General features: G+C 51.4%; 1 protein-coding gene across 2 annotated transcripts in view; it reads left to right on the top strand.

Moving 5' to 3' along the window:
- Positions 1-24,714, top strand: part of LOC139747104 (cadherin-related tumor suppressor-like) — a 372,508-nt gene that overhangs the window by 220,702 nt on the left and 127,092 nt on the right. For both annotated transcript variants that reach the window (XM_071658925.1, XM_071658924.1), the window contains exon 2: positions 20,741-21,049. In XM_071658925.1, the coding sequence (XP_071515026.1) occupies positions 20,741-21,049 (309 nt within the window). The remainder of the gene's footprint in view (positions 1-20,740; positions 21,050-24,714) is intronic.

The raw sequence follows: 24,714 nt of genomic DNA, 5'->3' as shown, positions 1-24,714 counted from the left end.
CCCCTGTCTCTACTTCCTTTCCATCACCCCTGTCTTCCCTTCTCTTCCATGATCCTCGTCGTCCCTTCCCTTCCATCACGCCTATCTTCCCTTCCATCACCCCTGTCTTCCCTTCCCTTCCATCACTTGACTGGTAGAGAGGCATAACCCGCCGTCTGTCCCGCTGACCACAGATTCAACATGGGACGCGCAGTGAAGATGAAAACTACTTTTCTGCCAGGCAGTGAAGATGAAAACTACTTTTCTACCAGGCAGTGAAGATGAAAACTACTTTTCTACCAGGCAGTGAAGATGAAAACTACTTTTCTACCAGGCAGTGAAGATGAAAACTACTTTTCTACCAAACAGTGAAGATGAAAACTACTTTTCTACCAGGCAGTGAAGATGAAAACTACTTTTCTACCAGGCAGTGAAGATGAAAACTACTTTTCTACCAGGCAGCGAAGATGAAAACTACTTTTCTACCAGGCAGTGACGAGGTATGGCACAAGGTCAGGGGTGAGGCTGCGTGACTGGACGAATACGACAGATGACGTCAAAGGAAGCGTCTTAAGGTTGTGAACCGGTTATGACGAGATGAATTACAACCGGTGGACGATTGGGATGCGGATGCGCGTGGTCGTTTCGTCCATCACTGATCACCTTCCTCTTCCTGAACTGCTTCTCTCTCTCTCTCTCTCTCTCTCTCTCTCTCTCTCTCTCTCTCTCTCTCTCTCTCTCTCTCTCTCTCTCTCTCTCTCTCTCTCTCTCCTTGGCTGCTATTCATGTACCCAGACCTCCCCCTCGTCACTGGCCATTATCATCCCCACATTATTCTTATCCCTTATGGATTTTCTTCTCCCTCTCCCTCTCTCCCTCTCCTCTCCCTCCTCCCCTCTTCCTTTCCCCTGGCTTCGTGTAATCATCACGTCTGTGGTGCGCACTCAAAAATATAGATTGAAAATCTGTCGATTACAACCCAGTAATCTCGCCCGACGTGGGATCTCCCCTGATCTCTGGGGGTGTGGGGGTGTGCGAGTCTTAGGGGGGTCTGTCTGGGGAGTGGGATGAGGGGTGAGGGAGATGATGTACGTATGTATGTCCACCCCCCCCCCTCCCCCACGACGTTGGATCTCCCCTGATCTCTGGGGGTAGTGAGTCTTGTAGGGGGTCTGATTACGTACGTCCAACTCCTCCCCCTCCCACACGACGTTGGATCTCCCCTGATCTCTGGGGGTGTGCGAGTCTTGTGGGGTGGTGTCTGGGGAGAGTTGTGGGGGGGTAAGGGGGGAAGATGGTGTACATGCGTACTGGCACGTGACACAGCCACGTAGCAGCTGCAACGTGCCGATGAAGATCAGTGGGGTGTGTGTGGGGGGGGTTTGTGTTGCTGGAGGAAGGGATCAGGAAGGGTGAGGTAGGGAGGTAGGGGAGGAGCGTTGAAAGGGAAGGATTGGGTGGTAGGTTGGATGGGTTCCTCCTCCTCCTCCTCCTCCTCCTGGGAGCCGCCGCCCCCCCTGCCTCCTCCTGCAGGACACGTGTATCATTATTGGCATATAATGACCACGCTTCACAACTTTAAGACCGGCATACTCGATGCCCTCCGTACATGGCAACTCGGTAATGGATCCTATCAATCTATGCAGAATATAATTGAGTTCTTTTGCAAGTTCTTGCATGATCTTGAAGGACGTATTAATCATGGGTGCGGCAGTGAGTTTTGTATCCTGGGTGGGAGCTGTGGAGGCGGCGCCACGGCTCCTCCCGCCTCACCCAGCTCACCCCGCCTCCAGCAGCAGCAGCAGCAGCTCCTCCTCCTCCTCCTCCTCCTCCTCCTCCTCCATCTCCTCCGCTTCCATGAGAGCGGCGTCTGGAAGCACCAACTCTCCCCCACACCAGGAGGTACGACTTGGCGCGCGGGGGAGGAGGAGGCTGCTGCCTGGCCGGCCCGCCGCCCCCCGCCCGCCAGCCCCCACGTAGGAGCCATGACGTGCCCCTTCTGCGGGTCATCCTCGTGACCTCGCGCGGTTGTGATGGATGCGTTGCTGCGGGGGTGACCACCGTGCCCGCGATGGGGAGGGAGAGGTGATGACCCGTACCCTCCTTCTGCGCCTCCTGCAGTGAACCATTCTCTCAGAAGGCACAAGAATGTTTTCCCTCTCTCTCTCTCTCTCTCTCTCTCTCTCTCTCTCTCTCTCTCTCTCTCTCTCTCTCTCTCTCTCTCTCTCTCTCTCTCTCTCTCTCTCTCTCTCTCTCTCTCTCTCTCTCTCTCTCTCTCTCTCAGCGTCCTGGACCCCCGGGTGAGCAGGCCAGTCGTACCAGCCAGGTCAGTACGTTGTGAAGACCACTAATGACTGGCTGGTTTTCCTCCCTTCATCCCCTGAGCACGAGGCTACGACCCTTGAGCACGACGGTACGACCCTTGAGCATGAGGCTACGACCCTTGAGCACGAGGCTACGACCCTTGAGCACGAGGCTACGACCCTTGAGCATGAGGCTACGACTCTTGAGCACGACGTTACGACCCTTGAGCACGACGGTACGACCCTTGAGCATGAGGTTACGTCCCTTGAGCACGACGTTACGACCCTTGAGCATGACGTTACGACCCTTGAACACGACGGTATGCCCTTGAAGGCGAAATCACGACCCTTGAGCATGCCGCTGCAACCCATCAGCGCGACGTTACGACTCTTGAACACACGATGTTACGACCCGTGAACACGAACGCTACGAACTCTTGAGCACGACCCCTACCACCTCCGGGGCATGACGGTCTGATCTTGGACTCCGACCTTCAAATCGCCCGAGCTACTCAAGGTCCCTTGCCATTTGTAACAATCGTACCGTCGTGTTTAAAGGACGCGCCGTTCTACTCCACAGATGAAAAGGATCAGACGTCCCTGACAGATGGTCGAAGCCTTCGTCAGGTGTCGTGTTCAAAGGACGCGCCGTTCTACCCCAGAGATGAAAAGGACCAGACGTCCCTGACAGATGGTCGAAGCCTTCGTCAGGCGTCGTGTTCAAAGGACGCGCCGTTCTACTCCAGAGATGAAAAGGACCAGACGTCCCTGACAGATGGTCGAAGCCTTCGTCAGGACTCCGGGAGACCCATCCTGGCAGATAGATACGTGTCTGACACCGCCACACACCTCTCATTCTCCCTCTCTCTCTCTCTCTCTCTCGCTCCTACGCTCTGACTTCGCCGACAATGCATAGCCAGACACCCCCGAAATTATAATCATCGCAATCCTATAAAAAGTTTCAGTACCTCAGTACCTGGAAAATGTGCGTTTTTATTTTTCTAATTGACACCCCCTCTTTTTTTTTTTTTTTTTCTCCTTCCCCCACTCCTCCAACACCTCGCGAGTAATTAATTGGCGAAGTCCATTCTTCGCGCTATTTTTGAAGCGGTCGATTCATTGAGGTCCATTTCTCTCACGTCGGTCGGTAGCGTCGGGTGCTGGGAGAGTGTGTGTGAGTGTGTTTGAGTGTGTATGAGTGTGTGTGTGTGTGTGTGTGTGTGTGTGTGTGTGTGTGTGTGTGTGAGTGAGCGTGTGTGAGTGTGTGTGCGTGGTGCACCACCTTCAGGCCGGCGTCTGTGGGTGGGGGAGGTCAGTACCAAGAAGAGGGAGGTGGACTGTATAGCTATAGCCTTCACCCTGTGTGTACTCCCTCTACACACACACGCACACACACCTGCTTCCGCCGCCTCCTGCCCCAACCTGCAGCCTTGAGTCGACGCTACAGCCTCTACAGCCAGCCACCCTGCTCGAATTGCTTACTCATTCTCCCTCCCTTACTCACCACTAGCTCTGCCCTCCTCCCTCCCTCCCTCACCACTTGCTCTGCCCTCCTCCAACAGTACCTCACCACTAGTTCAACACTCCTCCCTCCCTCTCTTACCACTCGCTCTACCCTCCTCCCTCACTCAACACTAGCTCTACCCTCCTCCCTCCATCCCTCACTCACCACTAGCTCTACGCTCTTCCCTCCCTCCCTCACCACTCGCTCTACCCTCCTCCCTCCCTCCCTCACCACTAGCTCTACCCTCCTCCCTCTCTCCCTCACCACCAGCTCTACCCTCCTCCAACAATACCTCCGTCTTCTCCCACACCCTTGACTTGATGATAACGATTGGTCATACAGTTCTGAACCCACAGTCCCTCCTCGATGGAGAGGAGACCTGCCCCCCCCCCCCCCCCCCCAGTGTGTAATTGCAGTATTACGTGCAACATGCAACGATGCAATGCCGAGAATAATCTAGTCCCAGAGATATGAATTAATAGCGATGGATGGAATTAAGGCAGAGGAGAATTCTTTTTCATGATAATGGTGATAGAGCGATCATTTTTGTTAAGGAAACCAGTATTTACCTCTTTTATATAGACAGTTTAAAGATTTTAGGTATGTATATTTAAAGGAAACAAAAATGTATTACTGTAAATGATTAGTTTTTAAGTTTGTCGACATATTTATCGTGCTCAAAAGCCCCTAAACGACCCATCCGTTCTGGCGCCTTCCACATCCCACAAAATCAGTCAAATCAGCCACGCACACACCAGCCACCATGTCTGAGACACCCTCTAACGCTCTTATAACTCTCCTCACAACCTGACCCCCTCTCCGTGTTGTAGCCATCCCTCCGGTACTCGGACTGTGTGGGATGATCCAGTGGGGTGGTTGAGGTAGGAGGGGTCGCTTGCTTCCCACGTGATGGTCGCTCAATATCAGGGTCACCAGTAGGGAAGAATCCAGCTCTGATTTGACGTTTGGGGGTCAAACGTTTTTAGCTGACGTTTGGGGGTGGTCAAACGTTTTTAGCCGACGTTTGTTTATCTCTGGTCAGTATCACGGTAACCATCTTCTCGTCCTTGGGTATCAAGGATTTAAGGTTGGCAACGTTAAAGACCAGGTTTGATGACGTGTTGTTATTGTTAACTACCTCAGGAAAACCCTTTGATGACTGGCTCCCGATGGTGTCGAGGTGTCTTGTGGACTCACCCCCAGCACGGCCTGGCCCTGTCTCACGTCCTCAGTCATTACTCCTGGTCTGCTGCAGAGGCCGAGGGTGGGTCTCCCATGGCACATGATCAGAGTCCAGCTACCCAGCGGCACGTGTGTGTGTGTGTGTGTGTGTGTGTGTGTGTGTCGGCAGCTCCACGCGGACGTGGGCCGTGGAGATGCAGGCGGGTGAGCCTCACGTCTTAAAATAGGCGATCGCGTTACGTCTAATGAGGAGGGGAGGTCGCCTTCAATCAGCGGTCGTGCTCGTCACGAGGGCTGGGGTCGGCGGGCCCCCCGAACCCCCTTACTCGCCACCGACTGATGATGATGGATCGCCCGCTGCCGGGCTCCCTCCTCCAAGCCTCCTCTTTAATGCCGCTCGAAGACGCCGGCCGCTACTTACGTCAATGTTGCCGCCACCAGCTGCTGCAGGAGGAGGAAGGGAGGGCTGTTGTTGTGCCCGTCGATCAGGGTCTAGTCTGGTCCTAGGACCTTCCCAGGGTGACAACCTGTCGCTAGTGGGACGCTGGGACCTTCCCAGGGTGACAACCTGTCGCTAGTGGGACGCTGGGACCTTCCCAGGGTGAGAACCTGTCGCTAGAGGGACGCTGAGTGTGGTAGAGTGGAGTGACTGTTGGATGGGTTGAGATTGTTGGGGTACAGGGGTGGGTAAGTGGTGGTGGGCACATGTACGCAGTGAAACAGTTGTGGCCTTAGTTACGCAGAGGTACAGTGGTGTCCTTAGTTATGTAGTGGTACAGTGGTGGCTTTACTAATGTAGTTATACTTACGGGTACAGACACTGCAGGTGTGGTTTAGGGGACACTGCAGGGGTGGTTTAGGGGACACTGCAGGGGTGGTTTAGGGGACACTGCAGGGGTGGTTTAGGGGACACGGCAGGGGTGGTTTAGAAAACAACACAGAGGTAGTTTATGGTAGTGTTGCTCAGACTTTCCTCGCCCCACGCCACTTGTAAACCACTTAAAATCTTCAATGATCACGTAGTAACAATAAGCGATGGATGAACTGACAACGAACTGTCTCGTTCACCATGGTCGACAGGCTTTGGCCCAGCTCACCAAGACCAGCCAGAGAGAGAGAGAGAGAGTTACAGATACATTTTCATGAATTTACTTCAGTTATTTCAACTAATAATTTCCGAGCATGAAAGATAACAGACGTGTTCATCTCATACCATCAGTTTTTTATTCAAATCTGTCGCAGTCCTTGAGACTGAGCCCATACTCAGGGGTTGAAATGTTCCCTTGAATATCTCTCGCTCCCCATAGAGGGTTCCTTCCCTCCCTCACCCCTACAGAGGGGCGAGGCCCAACAGTTTTGAGAACCACCGGTTTAGTGTACGCCACAGTGGTGGGTTAGGATACGCCACAGCGGTGGTTTAGGGGACGCCACAGTGGTGGTTTAGGATACGCCACAGTGATAGTTTAGGGGACGTCACAGTAGTGGTTTGCGACTGTTAGAGCGGCTGAATTATAGTGGCACGGTGGTAGTTAAGAAAAGTGGTGGGTCACAGACGCTGCGACGAGTCGAGTGTGGCAAAGGACAGTCGATGGTAAGAGGAGGCAGCAGTAGCAGCAGCGGCAGCAGTAGTGATGATGGTGTGTTGGTGATGTGGTGGGCGTCACCTGCTGCAACCCCCAGGTCCTCCATCTCTCCAGGATTATATGTCACACGAGTTTATTTACGGTGCGGCCAATATAGGAGTCGTTCGCTACATGTCACCGCTGCTATATGGATTGTTCGTTTATGGCGTCGAGGGTCCAGCCAGAGATGGCAGTCCTTAACGAGACCAGACCTTGACTAAAACATGAAGAGAGCTGAAGAGATGGAATAAGTGAAGAAAGAAGAGTTATCATCTATGTGTCCTGTAGGTAAAGCCTGCGGAAGAACGAGTCTCAGACGTTTGGAAAGACATGGAGAGGTCGAGTTCTAAAACTTAGCCATGTAAGGAAAGAAACAGATATTGTGAACTTGACTCGCCGACGGCCACGCATGGTTGTAGATGTGGGTGTTACTGTAAGGCTATAGTAGTTTGTGTTCATTTGGTGTGTGTGTGTGTGTGTGTGTGTGTGTGTGTGTGTGTGTGTGTGTGTGTGTGTGGCATCTGAGGGTTCTTTTAAGGGGAGAGACGTTTACATGACTCATAAGATGTTGTTAACTGGTGATGTGGTGGTGTTGGGAGCCTCGCTGGGGGAGGTTATGACTGTGGAAAATCGCCTCTACGCAAAGGACAAGTAACGTTATTCGTGCTCTTAAGGCGGAGGAACCGTCCAGTATGTGTTTATTCGTGTGTGTGGTGTTGCTCTCAGCCACACGAACGTGTGAACAGTCCTGTTGAAGCTTAAGCCCTTTCGACTCATTCAGACTAAGACGTTTGCCCACGGCTTTTGTAACCATTAGTACGAGTGACGTCAGACTGATGTGGCATTCAACAGCTGCGCAGATAAGGACTATCAAAGCCGCTGATGATCATCTGAAGCGTCTTTACTTAGTGTTGTGATAATCTCTTTCTGGGTTGGTTCTTATTAGATATGACTTCAAATGCCATGTCTACGAGGTTGAACACTTTTGTTTTGCGAACCTTTTTTTGTTTTTAATCGAAAGTCTTTTTTCTAAATGCTTACTTGGCCTTAGGTCAACGAAGATTATAGCGCCAGTGTCGTAATTCCTTCTTTACGTTATGTAGCTCAACAGCGTCGTACTGTGTTTCTCATTTCCGTTTTCTTCATGCTGATGTGGAATATATGGCACTTTTCGATATGAGAATTCTTTTGTCGCCCTTGAGAATTTGTCACCCTTGAGCCCAGTATGTTAGTTCTGAGTAAGCTAGAGTGCAGCTATGTGATTAATTTCTGGTTAATTTACCCGTGGATAGGCTGTGACATCGAGAATTCGCATGGATAGGCTGAGGTGTTAAGAGTTTGATTAGAGACTCTGGGGGCATCTGCAGTTCGGCCTGGACTCTCGGGGCATCTGCAGTTCGGCCTGGACTCTGGGGGCATCTGCAGTTCGGCCTGGACTCTGGGGGCATCTGCAGTTCGACCTGGACTCTGGGGGCATCTGCAGTTCGACCTGGACTCTGGGGGCATCTGCAGTTCGGCCTGGACTCTGGGGTCAGGCGTCTGGAGAGGTTAACTTCGGGGGGGGGGGGGATGCTTGAGGTCGTCGTCTTCGGGGGGGCCATAAATCATAAACTAGGAGAGAGAAGTTTGGTGTGAGGGTTTGGTGAGGTAGCGAAGCCATTTGCTGCTGCTGCTGTTGTTGTGTCTTGTCAGGAGGGTTAATGGTGGCGTGTCGGATCTGGCCGACACCTACCCGGGCCAACAGGGGTTCCTCATCGCCACACACACACACATACACACTCACTACAGCCCCGCCACCGCCACAGCCTCCACCTCCGCCGCCTCCTCCCTGCTGGTCATGATGGTTCGGGTGGTGATCACCGGTGACTTGGTGAGTGTAAGCTTTGCCTCACCACTCACGCGCCACGGATCTGTCTTCCTCCCTGTCACCCCGCCCGGTAAACACGGGATGAAATTTCAAAATGATATTAATAATAATGATAATGATAACTGGAGTGATAATTATAAGAGCGATTTTTTTTTATTTGCTCCCGATGCCGCTCGGGTCATTAGAATTAAAGCAGGGAAGAACACGTCCTGTTGAAGCGGGAGGAGAGCTTGTGAATTTTGTGGAGTGGAGGCTTGACCCAGCCAGCAGCAGCCAGCCTCGCGAGGGTTGGGCTCCACCACACTAATCCCGGAGGACAGCGTACAAACATGTTTGTGTACCACGGTCCCAGGGTCCGTGACCAGAGCTTCGACCCTCTACTGTCGTGAGGTTATATTTCTTCTTCTTATACTGCTACTACTACTACTACTACTACTACTACTACTACTACTACTACTACTACTACTACTACTGCTGCTGCTGCTGCTGCTGCTGCTACTACTGCTACTACTACTGCTACCACTACTACTGCCATTACTACTACTACTACCTCTACTGCTACTACTACTACTACTACTCTCGCCACCGCATCGACAGCTCCATAGCCCTCGCCATCCTTGCGTGTCACCACCACACAACCACGTCAACAAACCTCCCGACCCTGGCCACCATGGTCAGCGGCCAGTGGCCAGACTCCCCAGGTGAGCGGGGCCGGCCTGGCCCACTTACCATCGCTGGCCTGGTCCACTTACCACCGTACCATAAACTCTGTAGCGGCCATACCCGTATGGGTTGTCGCGCTGTACGCTGTACCGACACTCATCAGGCACAAGAAATTACACATTTACTCGTCCATGAAGCACAGGGCGGCTGGTGGGCGGATGGCGAGCCTTGTACCACGTACCGCACACTGGAGAGGCTGGTGGTGGTGGTGGCGGCGGCGGAGCCCTCCTCCTCCTCCTCTTGCGTGAAGGAAATACCTGAGATGTGGTTATGGCAGCCCGGCTGAGGTATACTCGTCTGTCCCGGAAGGCGTCCTTCCCCGGCTTGCCTCACTCCTTATATCGCTTGGGGTTCTTGGTGGTCCGAACCTCTCTCATAGGTGGTACGGGAGTTTGAACCTACTCTAGGAGGATTCGGACTTATGACAAGGAAAGCGGGATGGAGGAAGATTTTACGTATTGTACGTGGAGTTGAATGTATTGTAGACGATTTGACTTTGTTTCTGAGTGGTCTCAACTCCCGTCTAGGTGATGTTGGATTCTTGTAGAGGTGTCCATATGGCCCCGTGTTCTGTAGATGGTCTGCACGTATTTCATCCTAGTGTTCCTGTCCATTCTCTAGTCAGTGTAACGTGCAGGGAGGGAGCATCATGCAGCCACAGCATCTTGCACAGCCATTGCTCTGGTCACCTCCTTTATATACATACACACGCACCTGCTGCTGCTAGTGATGCTGTGGTCTCCAGCTTTACGCGTCCGTCGCTGTCTCAGCTCTGTGAAGCCGCTGCTGTGTCTTCCTCTGCTTTTAAAAATCCTGATTGATGTATATCTCTCTCGCACACTTTGCCGGGGTGTCCGTCAGCTCAAGATGTACCCGTCGCTTGATGAAACAGTTTTTTTCTTTTTCCTTTATAAACTTCACACGGGGCGCTGAGGACGCCTGGTGTTACTGGGGCACCGGGAAGGTGTCCAGATCGGGCCTCGATCCTTTGTGAGACGACCCGAAAGATTTATAAAGGCGATCATGATCCCTCCCTCGCCGGGGCGCGAGAAAGAAGTTCCTAATTAACTATTGAGTTCTCGGGAGAGAGAGAGAGAGAGAGAGAGAGAGAGAGAGAGAGAGAGAGAGAGAGAGACGTATTGTGGTACCGGTGTGCCAGCGAACTCGCTCGCTCACACGCATCCAATTCCACAGGGCGGCGCTGTCGTCCGCATTTGTACGCTTAAGAGATCTGTTTTTTTTTTTTTTTCCCCTCCCCCTCCATCCCTCCGCTTCGTGAAGAAGGCGGGACATGGAGTTTCATGGAAGGCTATTTCGCGACTTGGTCACCTCTTTCTCTTCTTTTTTTTCCCCCGCTTTGACGTGACCTGCCTCAGAGCGGCTAGCAGACAATACGGTACTGGATCCTCTTGCTCCGCCCGCACAACCCCATCACTTCCGTACTTCACAGACATTGATGACAGAGGGTTCCACCTCTTATCTGAGGTTAAAGATGATATGTCTGTCTTTCTATCTATTTATCTATCTCCTTATCTATATCTGGGAGATAACGAAAAGTTTGGGGGGGGGGGGGGGTTGGAAGCCTTATGGAGCGTCTGGTTCACACAAAGGTTCGCTGCCTCTTCCCAGAACGTGTCATTTCCAGTTTCGGATATTGGAAACGAGCCATCACCAGCGCTGGGAAATGGGGACGGGCCGTTACCAGCGTCGGTAAATGGGGGTGGGTCGTTACCAGCGCCAAATAAATGGGGACGGGTCGTTACCAGCGCTAGTAAATGGGCACGGGTCGTTACCAACGCCAATAAATGGGGACGGGTCGTTACCAGCGCCGGTAAATAGGGACGGGTCGTTACCAGCGCCAGTAAATGGGCACGGGTCGTCACCAGCGCCAATAAATGGGCACGGGTCGTTACCAGCGCCAAAAAAATGGGGACGGGTCGTTACCATCGCCAGCAAATAAACTTCCCCTCCATTTCTGACGTCATTTTCATGTGTATTAATCCAGTTTTCTTTCCCTTCTCCTCTCAAGGTCAATAGTAATAATACTTCATCGAAAATGGTTCAACTTCCATAAACAAGAGGTTTACAAAGTTCGTTAACGCGTAAGATACGTACGTAGAAACCATGATTTTCATGGCCTGGCGACGTTATAACAAGAGGTGTGTCCAGGAGGACATCATGCAGATGACGGTATTACGTATCATAGGCAAAAAGGTAACACTCGATCGGATAGATAGATAGATACTTATAGATATCGTGGCCCAGCGGCGCCATTCACGCACCATCTGCTCCAACTCCTCTCTCTCTCTCTCTCTCTCTCTCTCTCTCTCTCTCTCTCTCTCTCTCTCTCTCTCTCTCTCTCTCTCTCTCTCTCTCGGCCACCAAGGCTATCTCCGCAACGCCATAATGATGATGATGATGATGATGGAAACGGATTGGGAGTGGACACGGATCGGGAGAGGGATGACACTGGGATCAAGGGGAAGGTCGGAAAGGGGAAGTCATGGTATGGAGGCGTTCGGAAGAAAAAATGTGGCCAGGAGTCAGTCAGCTGTTGGACCCGGAGACGATGGGGAAGGAGGGAGTGGGTGGCGGTGGTGGTGGTGGTGAGAACCCCCCCTCCCTCCTCCATCCTCCCATCGGGTGGTACAGGTTCCCGGGCTGCGCTGCTCCTGATCTATCGCTTTTGTTTTTGTGGCGTCAACAAACTCCACCCTCATGTATAACACGTGACATATTAATTGCGTGTATATATATATATATATATATATATATATATATATATATATATATATATATATATATATATATATATATATGTTCTAATATAGTGCATATGAACACGCACGTTAATAGAACACATGATACCTTTCAACAGCCAGGATTCGAACCCGGAACCTTTTCCGTGGTCGTCGGGAATGCTAACTGCTAGGCTGTGATCGACCCTAAAATACATGTATATGTTGTGACAGAAAATAGATATTTTGTGGATTAATTGTGCATTTAATACATATACAGTGTGGGGCTGAGAAAGTTTTATTATCTCACCCACACACGCAAATGAGTCACACTGTACATATGTACGTGGCTCTGGTATACACTACAGGGCCACACTGTACGTACGTACGTGGCTCTGGTATACACTACAGGGTCACACTGTACGTATGTACGTGGCTCTGGTATATACTACAGGGTCATAATGTACATATGTACATGGCTCTGGTATACACTACAGGGTCACACTGTACGTATGTACGTGGCTCTGGTATACACTACAGGGTCACACTGTATGTATGTACGTGGCTCTGGTATACACTACAGGGCCACACTGTACGTAGCCGTGCTATCTCCACTGTCGGGGTCACTGTGAGCCCAGGTCAGCGGCTCCCCGTGTTCAACTTGGTAAGAAAATTTAAAAACTCTTACGTCTCACATCTGCTGTGAAGAATATCTGGTGCCAAGTGTGGCGGCGCTGAGGTATGACCCGGTATATTCAGGCGTGCGTGAAATATTATTGTAAATCACAAGCGTGTGGTAAATCCGGACCTGGGGGAAGTGGGTGGTGGGGACGTGGTCCCGCGGAGTGTTTTTCTGGCGAGGAGTAGGAGGAGGAAGGCCCCGCCCCGCCCCGGACTGACCCCGACCTTTTCCTCCTCCTCCTCCTCCTCCTCCTCTCCCTCCCGTCCTCACTCGTGCCGTGCTGTACATGCCAGGCTGCCCGACCCCGGGGGCCATCTGCTGCATGTTGCTGCTGCCACACACACACACACACACACACACACACACACACACACACACACACACACACACACACACACACACACACACCATCACCTTCTATATATATTATATATATATATATATATATATATATATATATATATATATATATATATATATATATATATATATGAGGTTGGGGGAGGAGGAGTGAGGGATGGTGGTGTTGCTGCCTGGTGAGGTGAGGCTGTTGCTGTGGTTGTGATGCTGGGTCCGCCCCCCCGCCCCACCCCCACACACGTACCCACACACTCCCCGCCCCGCACACCTACGCTCACACACACACACACCACTCCTCCCCCCCCACACACAACCTGTACCTTTGCCCCACACATGTACCCCACACCCCACACACGTACCCTCAACATCCCCATCCCCGTCTCACACATCTAACCCCCATCCTCCTACTCACCCGACACCTGTGTCCTTACCCCACACATGTCCCCCTTTGCCACCCTACACCTGTGCCCACACCTACACACGTACCCTCCCCATGGAGACAGAGTCACGGGAAAGCAAGATCTTAAGCGTAGACGCAAGAGCAGAATTTCCTGTACCAGAGAGGAACTGCGAAAGACCAGCTGTAGTGGATTTTCTCCTCACACATCGTAGAATGGGACATTCAAAATGATGATTATACGTGATTCAAAATGATGATTATACGTGATTCAAAATGATGATTATACGTGATTCAAAATGATGATTATACGTGATTCAAAATGATGATATACGTGATTCAAAATGATGATAATACGTGTTTGGCCTGTTTTATATATGACCCTGTGATGCTTAGATCTGAGCATGTGGTAAATGAAGATGTGAAATGAGTTGCAATGATATCAACAGACCCCCAGGGAGGTGGTGGTCCGGGCGTGGAAACTACACAGAACAGAATAGTTTCCGTGATAACGTAAATTGGGAAGTACATTTTCTATGGTACCGTAAACTTTGAAGTACATTTCCTGTGGTAACATGAATTGGAAATTATATTTTCTGTGGTAACATGGATTGAGAAGTACATTTTCCGTGGTAACATGAATTGGGAAGTACATTTCCTATGGTCACATAAATTGGAAAGTACATTTTCTGTGGTGACATAAATAGGAAAGTACAATTTCTATGGTGACATAAATTGTGAAGTGGATTTCTGAAGCCAGGACCCAGGACATAGAGGTGGAAAAGTTCCTTGAAATTTGCAGTGAAGGAGGAGGAACATAGAGTACACCTTTCCCCTCAGAAAGCTGTGTGGGCGTGAGGGCTGCGGCTTCCAACAGCTTGGTCGACCAACGTCCGACCCGTTCCAGCAGCCTGGGTCCCCAACCCGGGCTGTTGGTGTGGGTGAAGATCCCCCCGAAGACTTCACGAGATATTCACGGAATATCCACGATCTTAGCGGGGTGTTTTCGGAAGGATATACGAGGAAGTGAGTGACAGGTTCAAAAGCTGTGCCTCACACTGGAAGACCCCGGAGCCTCAGCACCACCACCAGTGTGTTGGAACGAGAGGGAGGGAGGTCTTCGAGAGCGTTGACATATCCAGAAAAGGCTCATGATCTTGACGAAGGCTCTCTGTATGTGCTGAAGAAGCGTTCAGACAGGACTGAAAGGCCGCTCCAAGACTTTGCTGGGAGGAAATGAAGGTGCCAATGTGTAAGTGGAAGAAAAGCAAAATGTATACTTCTCTTTGAGAATAGAGATTGGAAAGTTGCGCTGAACTACGGACGAACAACGTCAGCGAGAGAGAAAATGGGTTCAAGAGGAAAGGAGGACGTACGTAATATGCCTTTTGGACTTCCACGAGAGATTATTCTCAGTTTTAGAGACAAGAGGAGAATGGTTAGATTATGTGTATTTGGACTGCCAGAAAGCATTTGACACTGTCCCCTCATGGGAAGCTGGTCAAGAAGCGAGATATACAGGAAGGAGTAAGGGGGGGACTCCCTCGATGGAGAGAAAATTACATCAGTGGAAGAGCACGTAGACCGCTTGTCGGGGTCGTTCTTGAAAATGGGTTGAGGTCACCAGTGGCGTGCTGCTGGGCCGAGTCTTGGAACCACTGTTCTTCTTGGTCTATGATGATAACCTACAAGAGGGGCTAGACTCGTGTCTCAATATGTTTGCGGTTGATACTAAGGTCATCAGGGAAGTATAGAGTAAGGAGGATTAGATTTCCATACAAGGGAACTTTAGACAAACGCCAGTTTTGATAAATGGTTCCTGAAATTCACTTCAGTCAAATGTAAAGTAATGAGGATAGGCCTCAGCGAAAGAAGGCTACGGGAATGTTTTAAAAGGAACTTTGGGAGTCGACACTGAACCTAAACCATCCCCGGAGACCACCTCAAGTGAGCCATAAAGGAGACAAACTACTTCTTGGCAAACGTGTGACTTTCATATATAAGTACATGAAGAAGGAGGTGTTCAGCAAGCTATTCATAATGCTCGTTTTGTCCAACCCTGGAATATGCTTCTCAGGTCTGGTCACCTCACTTGTAAAAGCACAAAGAACTAATAGAGAAGGTCTGGAGGAGGACGAGGAGGAGGGCAACAAAGATGGTACGGCAAATTAATTGAGATGAGTTATGGGGTAAAGGTTTTGGACTTAGATATTTGTCCCCCTGGGTACAGGAAATACTAAGCTCAAGGCGACCCGACCACAACCTTCCACGAGCATAGACTCCCTCCCTCTACAGTGCAAATGAGTAATCACACACACACACACACACACACACACACACACACACACACACACACACACACACACACACACACACACACACACACACACGCACACACTACACATCACTCATTACCTTTCACAAGGTCTTCCATACCTCACGCTTCCTTCTGCCTCGTCCCGGTTTTTGTCCCCTGTCTGCGTCTACCTCACAATGAACAGGGCGGAGGTAGCCACTGGCCAGTCAACAACACTGGGGAAACACCCGCCGCTCATTCCTCGTGTTCTGTTGGCTCACTGTGTCTTGTAGTTACCTCCCTTCGTCAGGAGGGAGCGGTGTTGAGTGGCTCTATATCCCCAGGTTGTGTGGTATGAGTGGTGGTGGTGGGTGGACGGTGGAGGTCTGGAGAGAGGAAGACATACTAGGAATGTAGCGGGTGACGGTGGGGTCAGGAGAGACTGGGAATGTGGTGGGTGAAGGTATCGCTGGGAGAGCAAGACAGACTAGGATTGTGGTGGGTGACGGTGGGGGTCTGGAGAGAGAGAGAGAGGAAGACGGACTGGAAACGTGGCGGGTGACGGTGGGGTCGAGAGAGCAAGACAGACTGGCCGCCTCAGCCAGCAATACCGTTGTGTGATTAGCATGTTTAGGGCTGGCCTGTGTGATATCTCAAGTGCCGGACTGTTCCTCAACCCCGCGTCACGCCACCACCACCACCCACCACCACCCGCCACCACCACACACCAGCAGGAACAGCTCGCCGCTTCGGAGCGGTTTACAGAGGAGAGACAATACTTGCATTACTTTATAATTGATCAACAGACGGTTCAAGATTGCGGTGCGGCGCATGATATAGTGGAACAGCGTCCAGAGCTGAGCGTTACCAGTGTACCACAGCGCTGTGGGTGCGGTGCCGACAGACCAGGCCATCTGCCGCGCCTCAGGAGAGGCGAGAATCCCACGGCTGGCCAAGGGAAGCCCGGCCCGTAAGGCTGCTGCTCTTCCCTTTCCTTCGTTCTGACACCGGGCTTAAAAATCTGCGTCCCAGATCTTACCTTACGGGATGACTGAGTCTTTTTTTTTTTTCGTACCGGGTCCGGTGCTGCACCGGAGCCTCCAGCGCCTGCCGGGAGGGTGTGGGCACAGAGCACTCACAGAGGGGGAGGCTAGGGTGGGGAAGGTGCTAGTGATGGAGTCGCTGGGGTGGTGATGGAGGGACTGAGAGGTGATGGGTGCTAGTGATAGAGGGAGTGAGAGGTGAAGGGTGCTAGTGATGGAGGGATCGGGGATGTGGGAGGGTGGAGATCTGTAGCCTGGGGTGGAGTCAGTGGAAGAAATGGAAGTCTTGTTGAGTGGAGACAAGAGGATAGAAGAGAAGAGATAGATGGAGCAGGTGGGGAGCGTCTGAGAGAGGTCTGGGTGTGGGAGGGAAGCTGTGACGGAGATGGAGATGAGGCTGGCAGTGATGGAGGACAGTGGGGGGAAGGGTTGGAGGATCTCGGGGTAGAGGATGTGAGGGAGCGAAGACACTTGAGGTGGCGAGTGGAAGGAGCTAAGCTTGAGTTACGAAGGCTGAGAGTGGAGTATATGTGGAATGACGAGGGATGTAGCAGGGGGATCCGAGGAGGTGTGTGTGTGTGTGTGTGTGTGTGTGTGTGTGTGTGTGTGGAAGGTAACAGGTTTAGGCGGAGAGATACCTCAAGACCTGCACCTTGTGCACCAGTTCTACAGAGAATGATACACAGGGATCTCTGACCGCCGCCGCCGCCGACCCCCTGCGTCAGGAGTAGCACGTTGGCAAAGGGCTGTTGGTGTCACCACAGACAGGGCCATGCCGTCCTCAGGGGCCCCTGGGAACCCACCACTCCCCCGGCCCGTGCTGCACTACCACACCCACCCACGGACTGTACCGTAACGTGTACATTCTCAAAAGCTCTTTATATTCTCGTGTCCACACGTCACTTACAGTTGTACTTGAGGTACCAGGGAGAGGAGGGGAGGGGAAGTGGTCAAGTCAGTTTGAGTCGTCTCTTGGAGGATGACTCGGTGTTGCTCTGCCCAAGTGAGTCCCACTATAACCTGTGAGGTTATGGTTGTAGCAGCCGCAACGTGAAGAGGCGTCTCCGCAACACCGTTCTCTCCTGAGTGGCCTGGTGTGTGTGTGTGTGTGTGTGTGTGGTAGACGTGTGATCACTTGGATCTCCTGGGCCTCGGCCCGTGCACCAGAGACCTCTGGCTGGAGTCGTACACCCGAGACCTCAAGCGGTCGAGGCAGTGCCCCCCTCTCTCCCCCTCTCTTCTTCTAGGAAGAGTTGAACGGTTATACTCCGGAAAAGCTGTCATTAATTTTTTTCTATTTAGTGCCCAGAAAATCTTGGATCGCCAGCTCGGGTCTCGGAAGATGTACAGGAACATGAACGGAGAGGTCTCGAGGAAAAGGGGGGTGGTGTGGGGGGAGCGCTGACCTTCATTTTATTACCAGACGCTGACTTCCGAGGTACGGGAATCCTTCCTTGACTCAAGGATGAGATCAAAGCTTTTAAGTGGAGAGAGGAGGTGACGACCTCAGAATGACCGACCCTCAGTATAAAAGACATTCGACCTTCCTCAGCCCTGGGGAACTGGTCATCCATTATCACCCATTGTGGTGTAACTGTCTACCCTTCGTTACCTTCCTACCTACGTACCACACCCACAACCACCACCACCACAGCCTCCACCACCACAGCCTCTACCACCACAGCTTCCACCACCAGAGCCTTCACCACCACAGCCTTCACCACCACAGCCTCCACCGCCACCACTACAGCCTCCACCACCACAGCCTCCACCACCACAGCCTCTACCACCACAGCCTCCACCACCATAGCCTCCACTACCACAGCCTCCACCAACCATCTTCATTACCACCCCATAGTTATTGTATCTGTCAACGCCAACACCACCACAGCCCTTCAGCCCACTGATAACACAAACCATCACGACCGTTAACACCACCAGTAGTCATCATCACCACCACTACCACCACCACCACAATCACTGTCATCACCACCACCACAACCACCACAGCCCCAAGGCCAACGTCGTCACCATCTTCATCATCATCATCATCATCATCGACCTCCTGGCTGTGGTTAGTACCACTGCCAGTGAGCCAGGTGTTGCCTGGACCCACCTGGTATAACCGGCCTGGACGGGGCGGTGTTTCTTGCCTGTTTCAGGTCCTGAGAACCCACCAAGCGTCGGCCTCACCAGGAACCCGCAGCGGCCGCCAGAGCCGTCGTGAAGCCTCCCCCTCACTCCTACGACCTGGCCATGTTTCACTGCCGGGGCTCCTCACGAGGTGCTGGGCGATGTGGTGAGGGAGCGGGTGATGTGGTGAGGGAGCGGGTGATGTGGGAGGAGGGGTGATGTAGCGAGGGAGCGGGTGATGTAGTGAGAGAGTGGGTGATGTGGTGAGGGAGTGGGTGATGTGGTGAGGGGGGGCGAGTGATGTGGTGAGGGGAGGTTGATGTGATGAGGGACTGGGTGATTTGGTGAGGGAGTGGGTAATGTGGTGTCTCATGGTCGGCACCGCAGCTCCTGAACACCTCGCACACTACACACCCTGGATACCGGTGCTATCACTGGCCCAGGAGGGGACTTCGACAGCTACGGCCTTTCCCGTCCAGCAGTCCACTGCTCTCCCTTCCCACAGGCGCCCCTCTCCTCCCCCAGCCAAAGCCTTCTCATATTACGCACATGATAACTGCCAAGTTCGATATACAATTCAGTTTATAAGATATATCGTTTATAGTGAAGTATGTGTGTGTGTGTGTGTGTGTTTGTGAGCGCAGACTTACCCACACCACAGGAGGTAGACACGACAGAAAAGATAAATACATAAGAGAGGGAAAGGAAAGTAGGAACATGTTTGTAAGGTCGGTCAGACTAGAACTTTCTACTGCTGGCTGATAAGTAAGAAGATAGCGAATGTTATCAAGAATTGCTATTGCCTTCCAAGTAGACGACCCCTCAGCTGTCAATATAACCTCGTCCAAATATCACGGTGGAGGAGGAGAAAAATCTTTGTTTTACGTCTCAATTGCTGGGTTTTTGTATTTCTTGAGTTCGATCCTTTTTATATATATATATATTATTGCCGAGGAAAAGATTCCATCGTATTGTAATGAAGGTGATCACGAGCTCCTTCCCGGCTGGTCGAGGCAGTCGACCAGCCGTGAGCCTGGTTGTTCATCCTCGCTGTGGGGCTGGTCGATGAAAACGGGTACCTGGCATAGGCTAAGGTGTAGTATATATATGGCCTTGATCAGAGCATTCGGTTGCCCGTGCCGTCTCAGCGAACATCACATACACAAAATTCTCATACGTGCGGAAGCAAGCACACAGACCTCTCTCTCTCTCTCCCTATCTTTAAATGCACGTGGATAACAGGCTTGATATCCTGTGTTGAGGGGCTTCGCCAGGATGGTTAGGGTGTAGCTGTGTGGACGTGCTTTTGACAGACGCACCTCCTCAGCAGCCGCTTGCCTGTGGCGTGCTGGTTGCTGCCTTGAGTGACTGTCCTCTGTCCTTGACGCCGTTGCTGTAAAACGATGGCCGTTTTCAGAGGACATGTTCATAATGACGCATGAACAGATGTTGTCCTTGTGTTACCTGCGCGTGTGTGTGTCTGCCTGGGTTATATGTTGCTCAACTCAGGCAATATCTGTGTTACCTGTGTTGTATTTCTAAGACAATATCTAATTTTGTGTTATCTGTGTTGTATTTCTAAGATAATGTCTAATTTGTGTTGCCTGTGTTGTATTTCTAAGACAATGTCTAATTTGTGTTATCTGTGTTGTATTTCTAATACAATATCTAATTTGTTTTACCTGTGTTGTATTTCTAAGACAATGTCTAATTTGTGTTATCTGTGTTGTATTTCTAAGATAATGTCTAATTTGTGTTACCTGTGTTGTATTTCTAAGACTATCTAATTTGTGTTACCAGTGTTGTATTTCTGTGATGTGTTGATTACCTCAGCATTAGAACAACACGCTGATGACGTATTTCATTACATTACGTCAGAGAGAGATACTGACTTCGTGTTTTGCTCCACAGGTCCAGGTCTCGGTGGAGGACAAGAACGACTCCCCTCCGTCCTTCGGCGAGGCGCCCCTGCGGTACACGGTGTCCGAGGACATGCTGGCCGGCCGGAGGATCGCCACGCTCAGGGCCTCCGACCCGGACACGATCGGGCACCTGACCTACTCCTTAGTGGACGGCGACGACAATAAGTTCACCCTGGACGCCGCCTCGGGGCACCTCAGCCTCCAGGATACGTTGGACCGTGAAACCAAAAGCGAGTACCAGCTCACCGTGCGGGCTGACGACGGTCAACAGCACACTGACACTACCATATACATCGAGGTCAGTACCATTCATGTCCTCCCTCCGTTCTAAACCTCCGTCAGGAGTCGCTGGTTCCTCAACACCTTCGTTCTAAACCTCCGTCAGGAGTCGCTGGTTCCTCGACACCCTCTCAGGTATCATGACACTGTCCCTCTACATCCCCATGTACCACCACACTGGTCCCTTTACCTGCGAAGACCTCAACAGTTAATCTATCCGCAGTTATAACCTCAACTTCCTCACTCCCTACTCTCAATTCACGCGCTCGGCGGCCCCACACTGACGCTGGTGGTCGTGTTGCAGTGAGGGCCAGATGTAGGCTGCGTCACAACACTGGTATTAAGGTGTGACTCGACACAGGGTGTCACCTGGACGCTCTGGCTTGTAACACGCCTTTAATTAAGTACTCTCTCACCTTTGACCGTTATTGATATTCCATTTATTCGCTAAAAAAAAAAAAAAACTGATTGAATGCACCTAGAAGTAATTACACAGGTGTGATTAACAATTTAGGTAGCTATATGGAATCATTCCACACAGCTCCATTAGGCAAGCCCCAAGAATTACCACACGATTTTGAGAAATCAACTACACACTCAAGAATGAGACAGCAAATGTGAGTCACCACACCTGTGATATTTAATTCCACACCTGTTATGAGCTGGACATCTGTGATACCATAGATATACCAGTTCCAGAGGACTGGATCGAGCGTCCAAGGTACGTAGGACAGGATTAACCTTGGAGAGTACAGAGGAGGACAGACAGCAGGAGACACGGTGGTCCGTTATGATGTTCTGTGACGAGGTGTCGTATGGACAGATAATAGGAGACACGGTGGTCCGTTATGATGTTCTTTGACGAGGTGTCGCATGGACAGATAATAGGAGACACGATGGTCTGTTATGATGTTCTGTGACGAGGTGTCGTATGGACAGATAACAGGAGACACGATGGTCTGTTATTATGTTCTGTGACGAGGTGTCGCATGGACAGACAACAGGAGACACGATGGTCTGATATGATGGTCTGTGACGAGGTATCGTATGGACAGACAACAGGAGACACGATGGTCTGTTATGATTGTCTGTGACGAGGTGTCGTATGGACAGATAACAGGAGACACGATGGTCTGTTATGATGTTCTGTGACGAGGTATCGTATGGACAGATAACAGGAGACACGATGGTCTGTTATGATGGTCTGTGACGAGGTGTCGTATGGACAGATAACAGGAGACACGATGGTCTGTTATGATGTTCTGTGACGAGGTGTCGTATGGACAGATAACAGGAGACACGATGGTTTGTTATTATGTTCTGTGACGAGGTGTCGCATGGACAGACAACAGGAGACACGATGGTCTGATATGATGGTCTGTGACGAGGTATCGTATGGACAGACAACAGGAGACACGATGGTCTGTTATGATGGTCTGTGACGAGGTATCGTATGGACAGATAACAGGAGACACGATGGTCTGTTATGATGTTCTGTGACGAGGTGTCGCATGGACAGACAACAGGAGACACGATGGTCTGTTATGATGGCCTGTGACGAGGTGTCGTATGGACAGATAACAGGAGACACGATGGTCTGTTATGATGGTCTGTGACGAGGTGTCGCATGGACAGACAACAGGAGACACGATGGTCTGATATGATGGTCTGTGACGAGGTGTCGCATGGACAGATAATAGGAGACACGATGGTCTGTTATGATGTTCTGTGACGAGGTGTCGTATGGACAGATAACAGGAGACACGATGGTCTGTTATGATGTTCTGTGACGAGGTATCGTATGGACAGATAACAGGAGACACGATGGTCTGTTATGATGTTCTGTGACGAGGTAACGTATGGACAGACAACAGGAGACACGATGGTCTGTTATGATGTTCTGTGACGAGGTGTCGTATGGACAGATAACAGGAGACACGATGGTCTGTTATGATGTTCTGTGACGAGGTATCGTATGGACAGATAACAGGAGACACGATGGTCTATTATGATGGTCTGTGACGAGGTGTCGTGTTGCTGTCATGACCCACACTTGTGGTAGAGACAAGGTTGTGAAGCAGAGGGCAACTCTCCCTCGCCAGCCAGGGTGAATTAAGAGTCTCTGGGGGAGACCATTAAGGACTTATAATGTTCGGGCTTGTTGCATAGCAGTAAGCTGATGGCGTCTTGAGCCACCTCCTCTTTGGTGTACGAGAGAGGTGGTATGCTCCGGGGGGGGTCGACCCTCGAATGTCCTCATGAATAGGAACCTCCGGCTAGCCAGTAGGAGGGGGGGGAGAAAACCGCTGTTCTCTCTCTCTCTCTCTCTCTCTCTCTCTCTCTCTCTCTCTCTCTCTCTCTCTCTCTCTCTCTCTCTCTCTCTCTATCTATCTATCTATCTCTATCTATCTATCTATCTATCTATCTATCTATCTCAACATGCCACCGTCTGGGCGATAAAAAGAGGAGAGAGAGAGAGAGAGAGAGAGAGAGAGAGAGAGAGAGAGAGAGAGAGAGAGAGAGAGAGAGAGATCCAGGAAGACCGCAGTCCGCTGGGATCGGGTTCGTAGTTATCGCACGGTGGATGTGGGAGGAGAAATGGAGAGGACCTGCCCGAACACATCACCTCCGTGGCTTGTAATGGGGTCAGATCCCTGTACGTCCGGGCTTGTCGAAGACCATACCGGACTACCTCTCTGAAGGGCAGTGTGTAGGGTTAACAGCCCCCGCGTCTGGGTAAGGCAAGCGGCTATTCTCAGGCAGATGGGCCGTCGTCTGTCATCCGCGTCGGGCACACAAGCAAACCCACCCAGCCTCACCCTCATCCCCCATCCCTGAGGCACCGGGCCGCTTGGTATGGGGGAATACATCATGGCCAGACGCAGGGGTCCATGTAAGGCGGGAGGGATCCCGGTGATGCAGCGGGGGGGCGCGGCGCGACGGGCACCGCCGCTCTACCCATCGCCTCCTACTCCACTCCACCCACCTTCTACCGCACCTCTTCGTCACCCCTCCTTCAGGATCCTGACTCGTTGTATCCCCACCTCTTACTCCACCACCCTCTTCCTCACCTCTCCGTCATCCCCTCCTTCAGGATCCTGACCCGTCGCGTCCCCACAGTGCCAACTTAGTGTGGCACGAGAGACACGCTACGCTAATGAACTGTGCCACTGTACGCTGGGGCACACCTATGCAGTACACTAATTTAACGTATGCAAAGCATCGCACACCAACACAGCGGTGCGATGCAAAAAAAAAAAAAAAAGTACCAAAACACCCACAGTATACAGAACCACAGCATAGCCACAGAATACAACACAGCAACATAGCAAAGGATTACAGCACCACAACAGTGCAAAAGACGCCCAGAGTATACCGAATCACAGCATAGCCACAGAATACAACACAGCAACATAGCAAGGGAATACGGCACCACAAGCCAGAGAACACAGCATTTAAAAGACGGCCCTCCGACCACAGCTTCGCGAAACAGCTCTGGAAAACAGCAGGACAGAAGGGCCACAGAAAGTCACACCAACCCTGGCTCTGTGTCAGAGCAGCCAACCCCACAAAACAGCAGCCAACAGAGGTCAGAAGAGCGAGGATGGCGAGTTACTGGCTTCCTGTAGGAGGGGCAGTAGGAGGAAGGGTGTCCCTTGTTCTCGTACTAGGCTCAGTCTGTCC

Source organism: Panulirus ornatus, chromosome 67, assembly GCF_036320965.1.
Source record: "Panulirus ornatus isolate Po-2019 chromosome 67, ASM3632096v1, whole genome shotgun sequence".
Classification (NCBI taxonomy): Eukaryota; Metazoa; Arthropoda; class Malacostraca; order Decapoda; family Palinuridae; genus Panulirus; species Panulirus ornatus.
The sequence above is the reverse complement of the archived record's forward strand: the minus strand, read 5'-3'. Positions and strand labels throughout refer to the sequence as shown.